The sequence below is a fragment of the Sorghum bicolor genome, chromosome 1 (genome assembly GCF_000003195.3).
Source record: "Sorghum bicolor cultivar BTx623 chromosome 1, Sorghum_bicolor_NCBIv3, whole genome shotgun sequence".
Classification (NCBI taxonomy): domain Eukaryota; kingdom Viridiplantae; phylum Streptophyta; class Magnoliopsida; order Poales; family Poaceae; genus Sorghum; species Sorghum bicolor.
This window is the reverse complement of record NC_012870.2, coordinates 67,065,379-67,078,168: the sequence shown is the minus strand read 5'-3', so window position 1 is coordinate 67,078,168 and position 12,790 is coordinate 67,065,379. Positions and strand designations below refer to the sequence as shown.

Below are 12,790 nucleotides of genomic sequence, written 5' to 3'. Positions count from 1 at the left end.
AGACAGATGCATTGTCATCATCATCGTAGCCCCTCTCTATCTCTCTCCCTCCTTTTTGTTCTAAGGAAGGAAGCACAATAGGACCAGCAGAGATGTCTGGAAAAGGGAAGAGGCGAAGTGCTAGATTGTTGAAGCTGGAAGAGCAGAAGAACGACGGCGACTCCACCGCCGTCTGCCTCCTTGATCCCTGGCAGATAATCCGGAACAGCATTTCAGGTCCGAGTGCGCGAGGGAAAAGAAAAAGAAATGAAGAAATCCAGGTAAAGGAAAAATCGATCTGCAGCCAAATGGGTGTTTTCAACTCTCTTCCTCCTCCGGTTCTCATCTGCCGGATGGTTTTGAAGCAGTTGCAGGGAGAAGCTTCATGTAGCCACCAGGAGCCATCATGTGCAGCCAACAACAGTACGGAATTTCACATCTTTGTAATCTTGATTGGTACTGTTGCATTGCCTGTTTAGACATGAGAGTTTCATATTTGTTTTTGTTTCAGGTAACTTACCAAGGCAAAGCTCAGTAGGACAGATCATTGAATATATCCTCGACGAGTTGGAGCTGTAAGCTTTAGGATCTCTTGTTTTGGCTTGTCCATCAGGCACCGCGTAGTTTCCTATTAAATGTTAAGATTTATTTATTTGTATGTATGATGCGTCTTCGTCTCTTGCAGGAGAGACAGACATGAGTTGTTTGCAATGCCAGATGACATCCAGGTAAGAAATAAAGTGATAGATCTGAATTGTTTGTGTAGAGTGGGAGACTGAAACACCATTCTTGATGCGCCTATTTCTTGTTTCAAGTGAACTATTAGAATGCGAATAGCCTAGAATGAAGAGTCTTAGCATATGAAGAGTCATATAACTTGTTTTATAAACTCTTGTTCAATGAATGGAAACTCAAGCCAGTTACTTTCACATGGCATCAACTAGGTACCCGTTCCTCTCCCTGACTTCTCCCCTACCTTGACGCCACGTCGTCTTCCCTGCTGCGATGCCTCTCCTCTTCCTCGCCGCGACGCCCTCTCTTCCAACCCTAACCTATGATAGAAGATAATGCCTAGGCTGCCGCCGTCCTGCCTACAGCAATCCTCGCTGCCCTACCTTCTCCCCCTGCCCCGATCCTGGCTTCGATGCTTGCCACGATCAATGTCAAAACTCATATCCCCTTCTCCCTCAAACTTAATCCACCCAACTACTCCACCTGGCGTGAACTCTTTCTCACCCTTGTCGGCAAGTTCGGTGCGCTATCTCTCACATCGATGGCACACCGGCACCCGAAGATCTCGATGCCTCGTGGTTGGTGATCGACTGCTCCATCTGCTCCCTGGTATACTCCTCATCATCATCCCATGTGATGCACCTGCTCATGGAGACCGGCACCTCCACCCACACCATCTGGACCAAGGCGGCCAACCTCTTCCTTGACAACAAGGCGTCTCATGCCATGACTCTTGAGGCCAAATTCCACGCTCTGTCCTAGGGCGATTTGTCGGTGCTTGAGTCACTCAGCGGCTAAAAGACCTCGCTGATGGGGCTCGCTAATTTGGAACAGCCTGTCAACGACTCCACGCTGCTGCTCGCTCTCCACCACGGTGTCAACGAGCCACTCCACGACATGGCCTCTATCTTGAAGACGAAGACTCCGCTGCCCTCATTCCTTGAGGCCCAGTCACTTCTTGCTCTGGAAGAATCCGAGCTCCCGAGGTACACCTTGGCTGTTGCCTTTATCGTGCCTAGAGGCGCCCTCGTGATACAAGTAAATTTCCCTAAGGGCACATGTCCTCACAATGTAGACCACAGGATTCACACTGAGATTCATGCCAAGTACGAGAGAGATAATTTTCTATTGTCTCTCTCCTATGGTCCATATTGTGAGGGCATTGTCTTGTCCTACGTCTTGTCCCTGGGGCCGCGACAAGGGCAAGGGAAGGGGCCACATCACCTAGCGTGCTCCCCGAGGAGTGGCTCATTCTAGATGTGGCCTATGCCCGGTTAGGGCATTCTGGACGCATGCCCGGGCATAGGGCCATTCGAATATCTTCGTCCGCCGACATCGCTTCCGGGTGCTCCCCAATCGCATCTTGCTGCTGCTCCTTAGCTCGGCTACCCCTACAGTGCTTACGGCTTCCATGACAACCCATCGGTTGGTGCCCCTGCCGAACCAACGGCATCCTGGAACCAGGCCACCTTAGCCAACCCTTTCAACACAATGACATAGCAACAATCCGAAACAAATTGTTACATGGACTCTGGTGCATCCTCGCATATTTCCTCATCGTGTGGTAATCTCTCTTCCATCAACTCCTCTCTTCCTTTCAATTCCAACATCATTGTTGGTAATGGCGCAAGTTTACCTATCACTTGTTCCGGTCACCCTTTACTCCCTAACTCCAACCGCCCTCTTCACCTTTCCAATATCCTTATATCTCCCCATCTTATAGCTAATCTTGTTTCAGTCCATAAATTTACCAAAGATAATTCTTCTTCAGTTGAATTTAGCCCCTTTGGCTTATCCGTGAAGGATGGCTTTAGAGATCTTTACCCGCTCCTTCTGCCATCCACTTCACATTCAAGTGTCCTGCTTGCTGCATTGGAGACCACTTGGCACCGGCGATTGGGGCATCCTGGCGTCCAAGTCCTCTCATGCTTCCATTCCAATAATTCTATTTGTGTTACTCCTAGTGATCATGAAACCTCTTTGTGCCATGCCTGTCAGCTGGGTCGCCATAGTCGCTTGCCCTTCTCTACTTACTTGTCAAGGGCTTCTAAACCTTTTGAGTGGATTCATTGTGACTAATGGACGTCTCCTATTATGAGCATATCCGCATCTAAATACTACCTTGTGTGTTTGGATGATTTTACTCATTATTTATTGACTTTTCCTCTCAAACTGAAATCTAAAACCTTCACCACTTTGCACAATTTTCATAGCTATGTGCTTACTCATGTCAATTGTCGTATACAATTTGTCCAAAGCGACAATGGTCGTGAATTGACAACAATGCAGCTCGCTCATTCTTCCTTGAACAAGGCATTCATCTTTGCCTTTCTTGCCCCCACACATCCGCAGAATGGCAAGGCCGAACGTGTCATTTGATCCAACAATAACATCATGCGCACCTAACGACTGACGACATGTGTCTACAGGTTACTGATTATGCAGAGCTGGTAAGCAGGCCCGGTGACTTTGCAACATTGAGACAGAAGAACAAGGATGGCATGTACACGGCACTGGAGCAATTTGAGGTCCATTTCTTGTCTTGACGCAGTTACACGTCGTTATCCTTTCCATTTTACGGTTTTAATTTCCATCCATAGACTTATATAAACAGAAAAAAAAAACCATCCACAGGCTTAAATTACTTTTTTGGTTTCACTCACTATCTTCGTTCACTATGCCACTGCAGAACGATGTTTACATGGTGTTCCAGAAAGCGATAACGATGAACAGCCAGGACACCGTGCCTTTCAGAGAGGTTTCGTCACTCGCCTAGCTCTTATTAAGGTACCTGCACAATGCAAGAAGCTAAAGGCTACAGACGAGGTCGTCTTGTTGATTTCTGCAGGCCATGGCACTGCTAGATCAAGCCAAGCTGGTGTTCATGTCCCTGAAGAGCAACCAGATGTTCTCGGAGTCGGAGCTGGCGGCGTGGCGCCAGAGGCACGCGGACCAGCTGCAGCAGCCGATCACGCCGGAGGGGAGAGAGGGCGGCGGCAGAGGCCCATCACGCCACCCGGCTGCCGCGCCGCCGTTGCAGCCGTCCGCCGCCACGCCGAGGAAGAGGAGCGCCGCCGAGACGAAGAAGCAGGAGAACGCCAACACCGGCGGCGGGAACACTCCGGAGAACCAGAGAGGGAGGCAGCGCGGCGCCAGGGAGAGCAAGGCCACGCCCACGCCGCCGGGAAAGAAGGCGAGAAAAGGTATCAAGCCGCCGTAACCGCAAGCCAGCGCTGTTTGTGACTGACACTGAAATGCACTTAGCTGACACGCTGTTCCGATCCGTCGGAGACGCAGCAGCAACGGCGGGCTCTAACGGCGGCGCCGGCCCGGTGGCGACAAGGAGGCTCACTTACACCGGCGAAGCTGCAGCCGATCATGGCTGGCGGGCGATCGCGGCGACGCCGGTCTTCCAAGGCCGGCACGTTACACTCAGCGACGTAAGACCCACTGACCGACGACCACTGGGGAGTTTGGGTGGCTAAAAAAAAAAAGTCTCTTTCTGAATCTGAAGAAATTTTCTGGTGCAATGCAAATCGTGCAGCAGCCGCAGGAGCAGACGTTCCGAGGCAGCCTGCAGCGGTTCGTGCGGCACGCGGGGCTCAAGGCGCGCGTGGCCGCCGAGTTCAGTACGCTCGAGTGCGTGTCGCGGGCCAGGCACAGCAGCCCCGTGCCGCAGTGCTGGAACGGCTTCGCCCCCGGCGCCGGTTTCCTCCCGCCGTCGCCTCGGCCTCCGGGCGCCGCCGCCACCCCGGAGTCAGATCAGCAGGCGGCGGCACCGGAGTGCAAGCTGGAGACGGACGAGGTGCTCAAGCTCTTCGTGCTCATGGGCACGCCCGCCGCGTTCTTGGGTAGAGCCAAGAAAATGTTCGGCCATGATGAGCCGGAGGAGAAAAGCGCAGCGAAGGAGAGGCAATCGACCAAGGCCGCCGCCGACGACGCTCGGGCGCGCGCTGGCGCTGCAACGGCGGCCGAGACTGAGCACGGGAAGAAGAGCAGCGCGGGCGAGCCATCATCGGCCGCCGCGTGCGGGCCGTTCGCGCCGCCCAAGTTGGTCCCCGGCCGGCTGGGCTTCGGCCAGTTCGCGGCCTCTTCAGCACGTCCGTTCAAGCTCAAGTCCAAGCCTTCGGCGTCGAATGCTTCCGGCAAGAAGAAAGTTTCGTAAATAACAACAGCTCCTCCATCTTTGTCAATTTGTCATCTGTCTCCATCGATCATAATCCTGTCTCGTCGAATTTGAAAGATACATAATAATTGGGTGATTTGCCTTCTAGTATATAAGTATTTTGGAATCGCTCTGTAACGGCTCTCTAATACACGGGATGATCAATGCAAGCAGGTCTACAAAGTCAAGGCTGAAATTATTGTTGACTGATTTATTATAAAAAAAACACTGCTGGCTGGCAGAAAAAGTACGGCTGAAAAAAAAAGAAAACTCTTCAATATGACTAATTAACACCGAGTTATACCCATTATAGCTCTTCATATTTTTCAAGTTTGGCGGTGGGGAAGATCAAAGATAGGCATTATAGTTCGTATATCATTATTGGCAAACAGACCACAAGTTACAAGGGGCGTATTATAACTAATTAACACCAAGCTTATTGTAGGAGCCTTCTCCTTCCGGACACCACATTTCTCAAAGCATTGGACGGCAGTAAACCTCATTACCACCTACAGGGCAAGGTCTCTGCATTAGCTCACTCTAGCATGCTGGTCCAGCAGAGTAGTGGCAGCCATGGGTGTCATCAACCTTTCCAGTTATCCTTGGTCTTCCTGACCTCTCTCAGTGCTTCAACTGGAGAGTTGGCACCGAATTTCGCCTGAAAGATTCCATAACCAATTAAGAGAGCCGTTCTGATGTAGTTGTGATTGGCAAGAAAGAAAATTCCTTCTAAGCGCTCCTCGTTCAGACATCAACCAATTCTGTGCATGGATGTGGAAGGCAGTGCAAGGAAAGTGTTCCAAGTTAGGAATTGACCTGTATCTCTGGTAGATCAACACGCATGAATGTATTTATCTCAAACTCATCTCCTATAGTCGAGGGCACTGTTGGCTGATTCGCTTGGCGCTGCTTTTCAGCCCATTCCAGCTTCTGTTTTGTCTTCTCATTCTCTGGCTCGACTGTCAGTATGAATTTTAGGTTCTTCACAGTGTACTGCAACTCAACAAGCAACAGGTAAGACCATAAAGAGCACAGTATGCCTCTACCAGCACAATTAGTATACCATATTAAGAAAAGATAAACAGAACAACCAAATGTTACTGGTTTTTTCTTGTTGGCAAAGTTATTACTATGCATGTCACCACTCAAGTTGCCATCATCTTTTACAACAAGTTAAAAATCCCAAATTCAACCAAGCAAATTAAAAAACAAGCTCCTCATGGCTCAAGCGCCTGTTATCAAAGACAGAACATGGAAAGGAAAGGCGACGGGCCTAGTAACTAACAAACATACATGCTACATATATACAATTCTATAATCTCTATTAGCTAGGAACAAAAGGAGGCACACATGAGCATCATATTTCCATATTAACTCCTCGCTGTTGGATAACATCCCAACCAACATAAACGTATTCAAATAAACAGTCAACAAACCATAGAATTTAGAGTCGGCTACAAAAGAAATTCAATAAACAGTCAATCAATCTGGAAACTGCCTATTCCTGAGAACATGGAACAGAAAACAGTAGATTTGTACAAATGTCCCTGAGCCATTGATAATACAAGATTTACATCCTAAATGACAAAGGGAGACACATAGTTACTTTATATACTCCACCATACAGGTTCAGTGGTTCACTAGCATTCAAGTTCCTCCTTAATGAAACTGATAGAATCAGAGTGAAAAAAAAGGAGATCGTACCTCATGCCCACAGTAAACTCGAGTTGACTTTGGCAGAGAACCCAGTGTAACAATAAGAGACTGATACATTTGCTCTGCAGTACCCTCAAAAAACTTGCCACAGCCAGCAATGAACTGTATTTCAGAAAAAAAAAGATTAGGACATAACAATCGAAGGAATCATCACTGTAAGCAAGATGTGTATACTAACCAAGGTATCTCCAGTGAAGACCGCTGGATCTTCCCCCTCCTTACTAGTAACATAGTAGCTAATATGACCTTTAGTGTGGCTGTTGAAAGAACAAAAAAATGATATGGACCTAATCAACAGGCTTTTACAGAGAAAACATATATAAAAGGATCACACAAAATTGAGATTTTATTAAAGAGCTCAACTAAGTTTCTCAAGATAAATGACATGGTCGTGCCACTCATCAGTTATTCTACTGAATCCATAGATTTCATACGACTTTGGCTGTGGTGACTTATGTAAATTTCATACGACTTTAGCTGTGGTGACTGTTGTACTGCATAGATCCTGAAATAATCCTGCCACCCACATTGCGCTCATACCAGCTGTCACAAGCCTTGGCTGCCGACAATCGCTCACCAGGGCATGAGACACAGGAGAAATCGAGAGGGATAACGCGCCGAGAAAAGGTTCCTGCGGTCACTGTTCTATTGCAAAATAATGTTCTGTTCCCACAGAGTTGGGCTACGACTCCTGGCCCATGGGTCCCACATAAGTTTACTTACTACAAAACATGCCTGAATGATAATGAAACGTTGAACCGACATAGTTCCTTGAGCCACTATGCATCAGTGCTGACATTATACCATAAACGGACAGGTGAAACGTATGTTATAACAAAGCAAGAAAGGAGCATAGTGAACAGCATACCAAGGCGTGTGTAGGCATAGTATCTCAATGTCCTTCCCAAGTGACAACTTCGTTCCATTCTCCACCTGATCAGTGCATCCTTTCACATTGTCCAGTGATCCTCCAAAGATCTTTATCCCTGGCACCTGCAGTCTCATCTTCTCATTGCCACCAGCATGATCCCTAAAATCACAAAACCAGTCGCATGATACATTAATGATGCATTACACAATTGCCAATGAAGCCAACAAATGTTCAATTTAGTACAGACAAGAGTAGTTTGCATATTGTGCCACCTGATACATATGTTTAAAGCATTGACCTTTCGGTCTGATCTATCTTTAAAAGTGGAGCCGCAGAAATCCCCAGTTCCATTGAAGAGATGAAAGCATTGTGGGACTAATGAGAAGGCCTATCTCCCAGCAGCCTAAGCAGCAACTTATAATTCTTAATTGGAAATGGACTACTCTAAGAGCTGAAAACAAACAAGAATGATTGCATCTGCATGAGGCACATATGTCAAACACTATCAATCACATGTCCATTCAGGACTTCATTTTCCAGACCTCAGTTTCCATTTTCTCCAAGGTGTATCTAGCGAATACTATATGGACTTCATTACCAAAAAAGAACAATCAGCGTATATGCCTTGCATAGTGCTGTTCTTCTTGTACCATCAAAACCTGTGCTCGTAGCAATTAAAATGAAATCATAGAAAAAAAATCCCAGGTCGGAAAGGACTACCTATTAATATTTCTGAATTCCTATGTGCATACTGGATCGACGGGCCTGTTTGGCTCAGCTAGGATGAGTTAGTAGTTGGCACTAAAAATTAGCCCAAATTAGCTGAGGTTGGCAAGCTAATTGGTTAACAACTAGTTGAAGGCTTCGCTAAAAAAAATAGCACACCTGTTTGGATGGGCTAGGACTAATTGTGGCTAATTTTAGCCCTTGGTATCGAAACAGACCCTAAGACACGAGCAGTGGAGTTAGCCTGGTTAAATAAATAATAGCTATGGAATGTCTAAATATGAAGCTCTTTTGGGTCTGTTTGGTTGGGTGGCTAAATCCCAACTAGGCTCTACGAAGCCACCTTCAGGTTGTTTGGTTGCATGTTTTCATGTCCAAACCAGGCTCCATGAAGCCACCAACCACCCCTTAGACAGAAAAACGTAGGGGCTGGTCGTTTTCTGGGAGCCACGCTTGGCTAAGCCCGCAACGGAGGTCTCCTCACCGTCGAGACGCTCCTCCGCGTCCGCTCGTCGGCAACCTCCCCGGCGAGCTCGTCCACGTCCTCGACAAGCTCGATGGTTGCGCCGTGCTCACCCGCGAGATCCAAGTGGAGGTCCATGCGGGGTCGACGAGTTCGTGTCCGCGGCGTCTGGATCCAAGTGGAGCTCCTCCGCGTCTAGATCCAAGGGTAGGCGCCGGCGGCATCTGGATCCTCGACAAGCTCGATGGTCCGTGTCCGCTCACTCGTCGACGTCTCCGACGAGCTCGCCACCGTGGCCGCGCGGTTCGGGGTCGACGACGCCCAGACGGTCGCGGACGCCAACTAGCTGCAGCCGCCCTTCACCTACACCACCCTGCTCATCCCCGTCGCCGCGCAGCCCAATGTGTCGCGCATCCAGACGCCGCCGGCGCCTCCCCCGCCTCCTCCGCCGGTGGTGGTGCCGCCTGCGGAGCTCAAGGCGGCCACAGACGCGCTTGCCCTCGAGGTCGGCCTCCGTGAGGTCCCCGACGCTCTTCTTGGCCATGGTGGCCATGGCCCGCGTGCCGCGCGTGGAGGATGCCTGCCGGCACCGCGACGCGACGTGGACCGCGAGCCGCGCGTCGCCCGCCGTGAACGCCAGCGACCGCATCGGCTGGCACCGCGAGGCGAGGCCTCCCCTGCGCAGCGGGGAGGCGGCGGCGGCGGTGGCTGCCCTGGTCGACACGTTCTGTGCTCTGCTGTGTTCATGGTGGAGGCGAATGGGAGGAGGATGAGGATGAACGGATGGCAATGGCAGTGGTGCTGAGAAGGTGTTCGATGAATTGTTTCTTTGGGGGGTAAACTTACCGGTGTTGAGATGTGGTGATTGTATCAAAGAAACACAACTAACCAAACAAAAACTCAACTTAGCCATCTTTATCTTTGCACACAACCAAACACACACCCATTGGCTCCCTGGAAGCAGGCCTGGGCTGCCCAGGCTACGTTTGGTAGCCAGGCTATATGAGACCAACAAACCAAACAGACCCTTATGTCTCAACTCGGAATAAGATGATGGCCAACAACTCATCAATCAAAGAAACAAGAATCAGAACATTCTAACACTAGCAAAGAAGGTAACCTAGCAAATAAAACAGCTGGAACTGGAAGGATATGGTATACCAGTGGTGATGGGTGGTGAGAACGCAGTCGACGTAGGCGCCGACCTCGCCGGCCGCCTTGATAACCTTCTCCGGTTCCACAGGGTCAACGGCCGCCGCCTTCTTGGTGCTCTCATCCACGATTCTTGGAACGGAAAAAACAAATAGCAATCAAGAACTCAATGCTTTGAAACGAATCCCGCTGAAAGAATAGGGCAAACAAGCGATGCAGACTGATTCGTACAGGTAGGCATAGTTATCCTCCAGGCAGGGGACCGGAATGATCTTCATCTGCGGATCCCCCGTGGGTGGGTGTGCGTGTGCCCTTCAGGCGAAATCTCTGGAGCGAAACCCTCTACAGAGAAGACTGGAAGCAGGGAGCAGCAGGGGGATATGGGTACGGAAGGTTTAAGAAAGGAAGAAAGGGGATGAAAACGACCGCTTTGCCGGCGGTAGCGGTGGAGGGTCGCGTCATCAGTGACCGCAATGAGACCGGCTCATCGGTGTCTAGACTAGAAGGGTGATGAAAAATTTAAGGGCCTACTCAATGGTATCCACTCTGTCCACAAACTAATACAATTTACAATTTCAATTTTAACTAAATTTATATAAAAATACTGACATTCTAAATACAAAACAAGTATTATTATATTTATTATAGAATATATTTTTTATAATAAATATATTTAGAAACATAAATACTAATACTATTTATTATAAATTTTATCAAACTTGAGTTAGTTTGATTGACACGGATCTTGTAATTGCAATTTTTATAGACGAAGGGAGTATCCCCGTTTTATTTTATCCAGCGCACATGAATATCAAGATTTAATCTTTTAAAAATTAATCAATAATTAGGCTAATAATTTTTAAATATTACAATACAAACTTTATATGATTAGATTTATAAGAAATTGTACTATCCAATAGTTATATATTTATATAAAGTAAATCGATGGAATAAAAGTCTGTGTCATTTTAACATGTGCCAGATAAAAATGGAATGAAGGGAGTATTCACTCAGGGAGAATTACATTTTTTTTAGATGAATGAAGTATTTTGTATCTATTGTAGCCACTTTTGATCAATTTTACTCATGTGTATTCCCTTTGTCATGTAATACAGTGTATTCTAGCATTCAAAAATTATCCTCAAATATATAATGTATTCTAGAAGACAAAAACCAATTTTGCATTAAACATTTTTCATTTATCAACCAATCACCATTAGTCATGTTGATAATAGCATCTAATTAGAAAATACAGTAGGGTATATATATCTTTTATGTTCTCTCTTAATTTGTCTAAAATTCTTAAAATGCACTATATTACAGGATAAAGTACATCAAGATGCTCTTAACTCTAATTTCAATCAAGCTATTAGTTTTGACACCCCCTCCTCCCATAATTGTGCGAGCAAAGATAAACAGAAGTCATAACACTAAGGCTGTCTCCAACAGGAGACTCATTTGGGAACTCAAATCTAAAATGGATCTCCAACACAATACCTATAGCCTCCAACAGAGTACCCATACAGAAAACCCATTTTGGGTATCTGGAGAAGCGTAACCCAAATTTGGGTATCCTCTCTCCTCGAGACCCATTTGCAGAGAGTGTTGTCTTTTAGGTCTTGTTGTTGGAGAAGACTAAAAATAGGTATAGAACTTTTTATCTCTAGCGCTACCCAAAGGACAAATGGTGACGATTGTTGGAGGTAGTAAGTGTTCGCAAACACAAAATTTGCACTTACTCTACTTAGCCTCCCCGAATAGCCTTGCGCCATATATCAAATCCAATCACTAGAACAAAAAAACAAAGTGGCCTCAATATAACAAGCTCTTTGTCATTAACCCTTTAAAACAAAAGTTAACCACATGTCCTCGTGTTCACCAATCACCAAACCCCGAACTAGGAGCCTTAATGTGTTAAGTAAGTTTATTTGTGTCCATATGTACTGCATCAAAAGGGACTCTAAACATCATTTGGAACTTAAGGTAACTTGTGGATCTAGCTAGAATTCCATAGTCGTAGCTTAATTTATTTTCTACTCTATGTTTTAGCAATTCTAGGTTAGGGTTAGAACTTCTAGATTGACTTAAATTTGAACCCAGAGGTTCTAGTCTTCTAGATTATGTATTCCATTGCTCGGTTTAAACTTCAAGGAGGATTTGTTAACCATGTATAAGTGGCATACTAATCTTGATCTTTCAGTCACTTGACCACATGCCATTTTGAACCCTTGAATCTTCAACACATGTCCTCACTTCATGTTACCATTAGATCATGCATTTCCGGAACGAACCAATATTACTAGAATTGCAAGTGATAAAAGAGATCAAGTGTTTCTAGAATGAACTATTACTAGAATTGCAAGGGATGAGAGAGATTGAGAAAACATGAGATGGAAAAGAGTTGGACGAGTCGGTGGCTGGGCCAGTGGCTTTTAGCTCCTAAGGTAGGAAGTGGTCAGTGGCCAGTGGGGGCTCCCCGCGCCACACCTGGCCTCCTAGAAAGCCATGCCAAGGTGGCACTTTCCAAAACTAAGAATATCTCCAACAACATAGAGGCAAACACGAGACGTATTCTAGGTTTTGGGTCACGGATAAGGAAAGGGTCACGCACCCAAAGCCTTTATTCTCCAACAACGCGAACGCAAAAGCAGAGCACCCAAACTACCGGCCGCTCCAGCCGCTCCTTGCGGTAGACCCACCTTGCCCTGCCGGTCGCGTCTTGCTCTCGTCATGTACCTGCCCCAGGCTCTCGCCACGTAGGAGAGGCGTGCGGGAGCTTCACCGCTGCTTGGTCGAGCGAGCAGGAGCGCCAACGACCTCACCCCACGGATGCTCCCTCCCCTACGAGGCCAGTGAGCTTCCTCCTCTGCATGGCGGCGAGCACCTCCTTCCCTCCAGCGGCCCTGCCCCGTGGCTGCTCTCTCCCTTGTGAAATTCGGCGAGTGCTAGGCGAGCACCTCCGCCCCCCACGCGGCGAGGGAGTGTA

General features: G+C 47.5%; 2 protein-coding genes across 2 annotated transcripts; one reads left to right on the top strand and one right to left on the bottom strand.

Annotated features, from left to right (window-relative positions):
* LOC8083671 lies at window positions 3,405–5,017 on the top strand. Its single transcript, XM_021451224.1, has 4 exons — window positions 3,405–3,469; window positions 3,560–3,914; window positions 4,009–4,151; window positions 4,256–5,017. Exons 1-4 carry the CDS (start codon window positions 3,413–3,415, stop codon window positions 4,874–4,876), a joined length of 1,176 nt encoding a protein of 391 aa, XP_021306899.1. The 5' UTR covers window positions 3,405–3,412; the 3' UTR covers window positions 4,877–5,017.
* On the bottom strand, window positions 5,131–10,292 carry LOC8083670 (hydroxyacylglutathione hydrolase cytoplasmic). Its single transcript, XM_002465273.2, has 7 exons — window positions 10,036–10,292; window positions 9,814–9,936; window positions 7,461–7,622; window positions 6,771–6,849; window positions 6,581–6,694; window positions 5,693–5,869; window positions 5,131–5,534 (listed from the first exon to the last, which is right to left on the bottom strand). The coding sequence occupies exons 1-7, from the start codon at window positions 10,080–10,082 to the stop codon at window positions 5,460–5,462; spliced, it is 777 nt and encodes a 258-aa protein (XP_002465318.1). The 5' UTR covers window positions 10,083–10,292; the 3' UTR covers window positions 5,131–5,459.

Bases quoted from the DNA above. Each gene is read 5' to 3' on its own strand.
- LOC8083670 (XM_002465273.2), bottom strand. From the start codon at position 10,082: ATGAAGATCATTCCGGTCCCCTGCCTGGAGGATAACTATGCCTACCT. The intron at 6,695-6,770 runs GTTAGTATACAC...TCTGAAATACAG, and splicing joins TCTTCACTGGAGATACCTTG to TTCATTGCTGGCTGTGGCAA. The intron at 5,535-5,692 runs GTCAATTCCTAA...GGAATCTTTCAG, and splicing joins TTGATCTACCAGAGATACAG to GCGAAATTCGGTGCCAACTC.
- LOC8083671 (XM_021451224.1), top strand. From the start codon at position 3,413: ATGGTGTTCCAGAAAGCGATAACGATGAACAGCCAGGACACCGTGCCT. The intron at 3,470-3,559 runs GTTTCGTCACTC...TGATTTCTGCAG, and splicing joins ACACCGTGCCTTTCAGAGAG to GCCATGGCACTGCTAGATCA. The intron at 4,152-4,255 runs GTAAGACCCACT...CAAATCGTGCAG, and splicing joins GGCACGTTACACTCAGCGAC to CAGCCGCAGGAGCAGACGTT.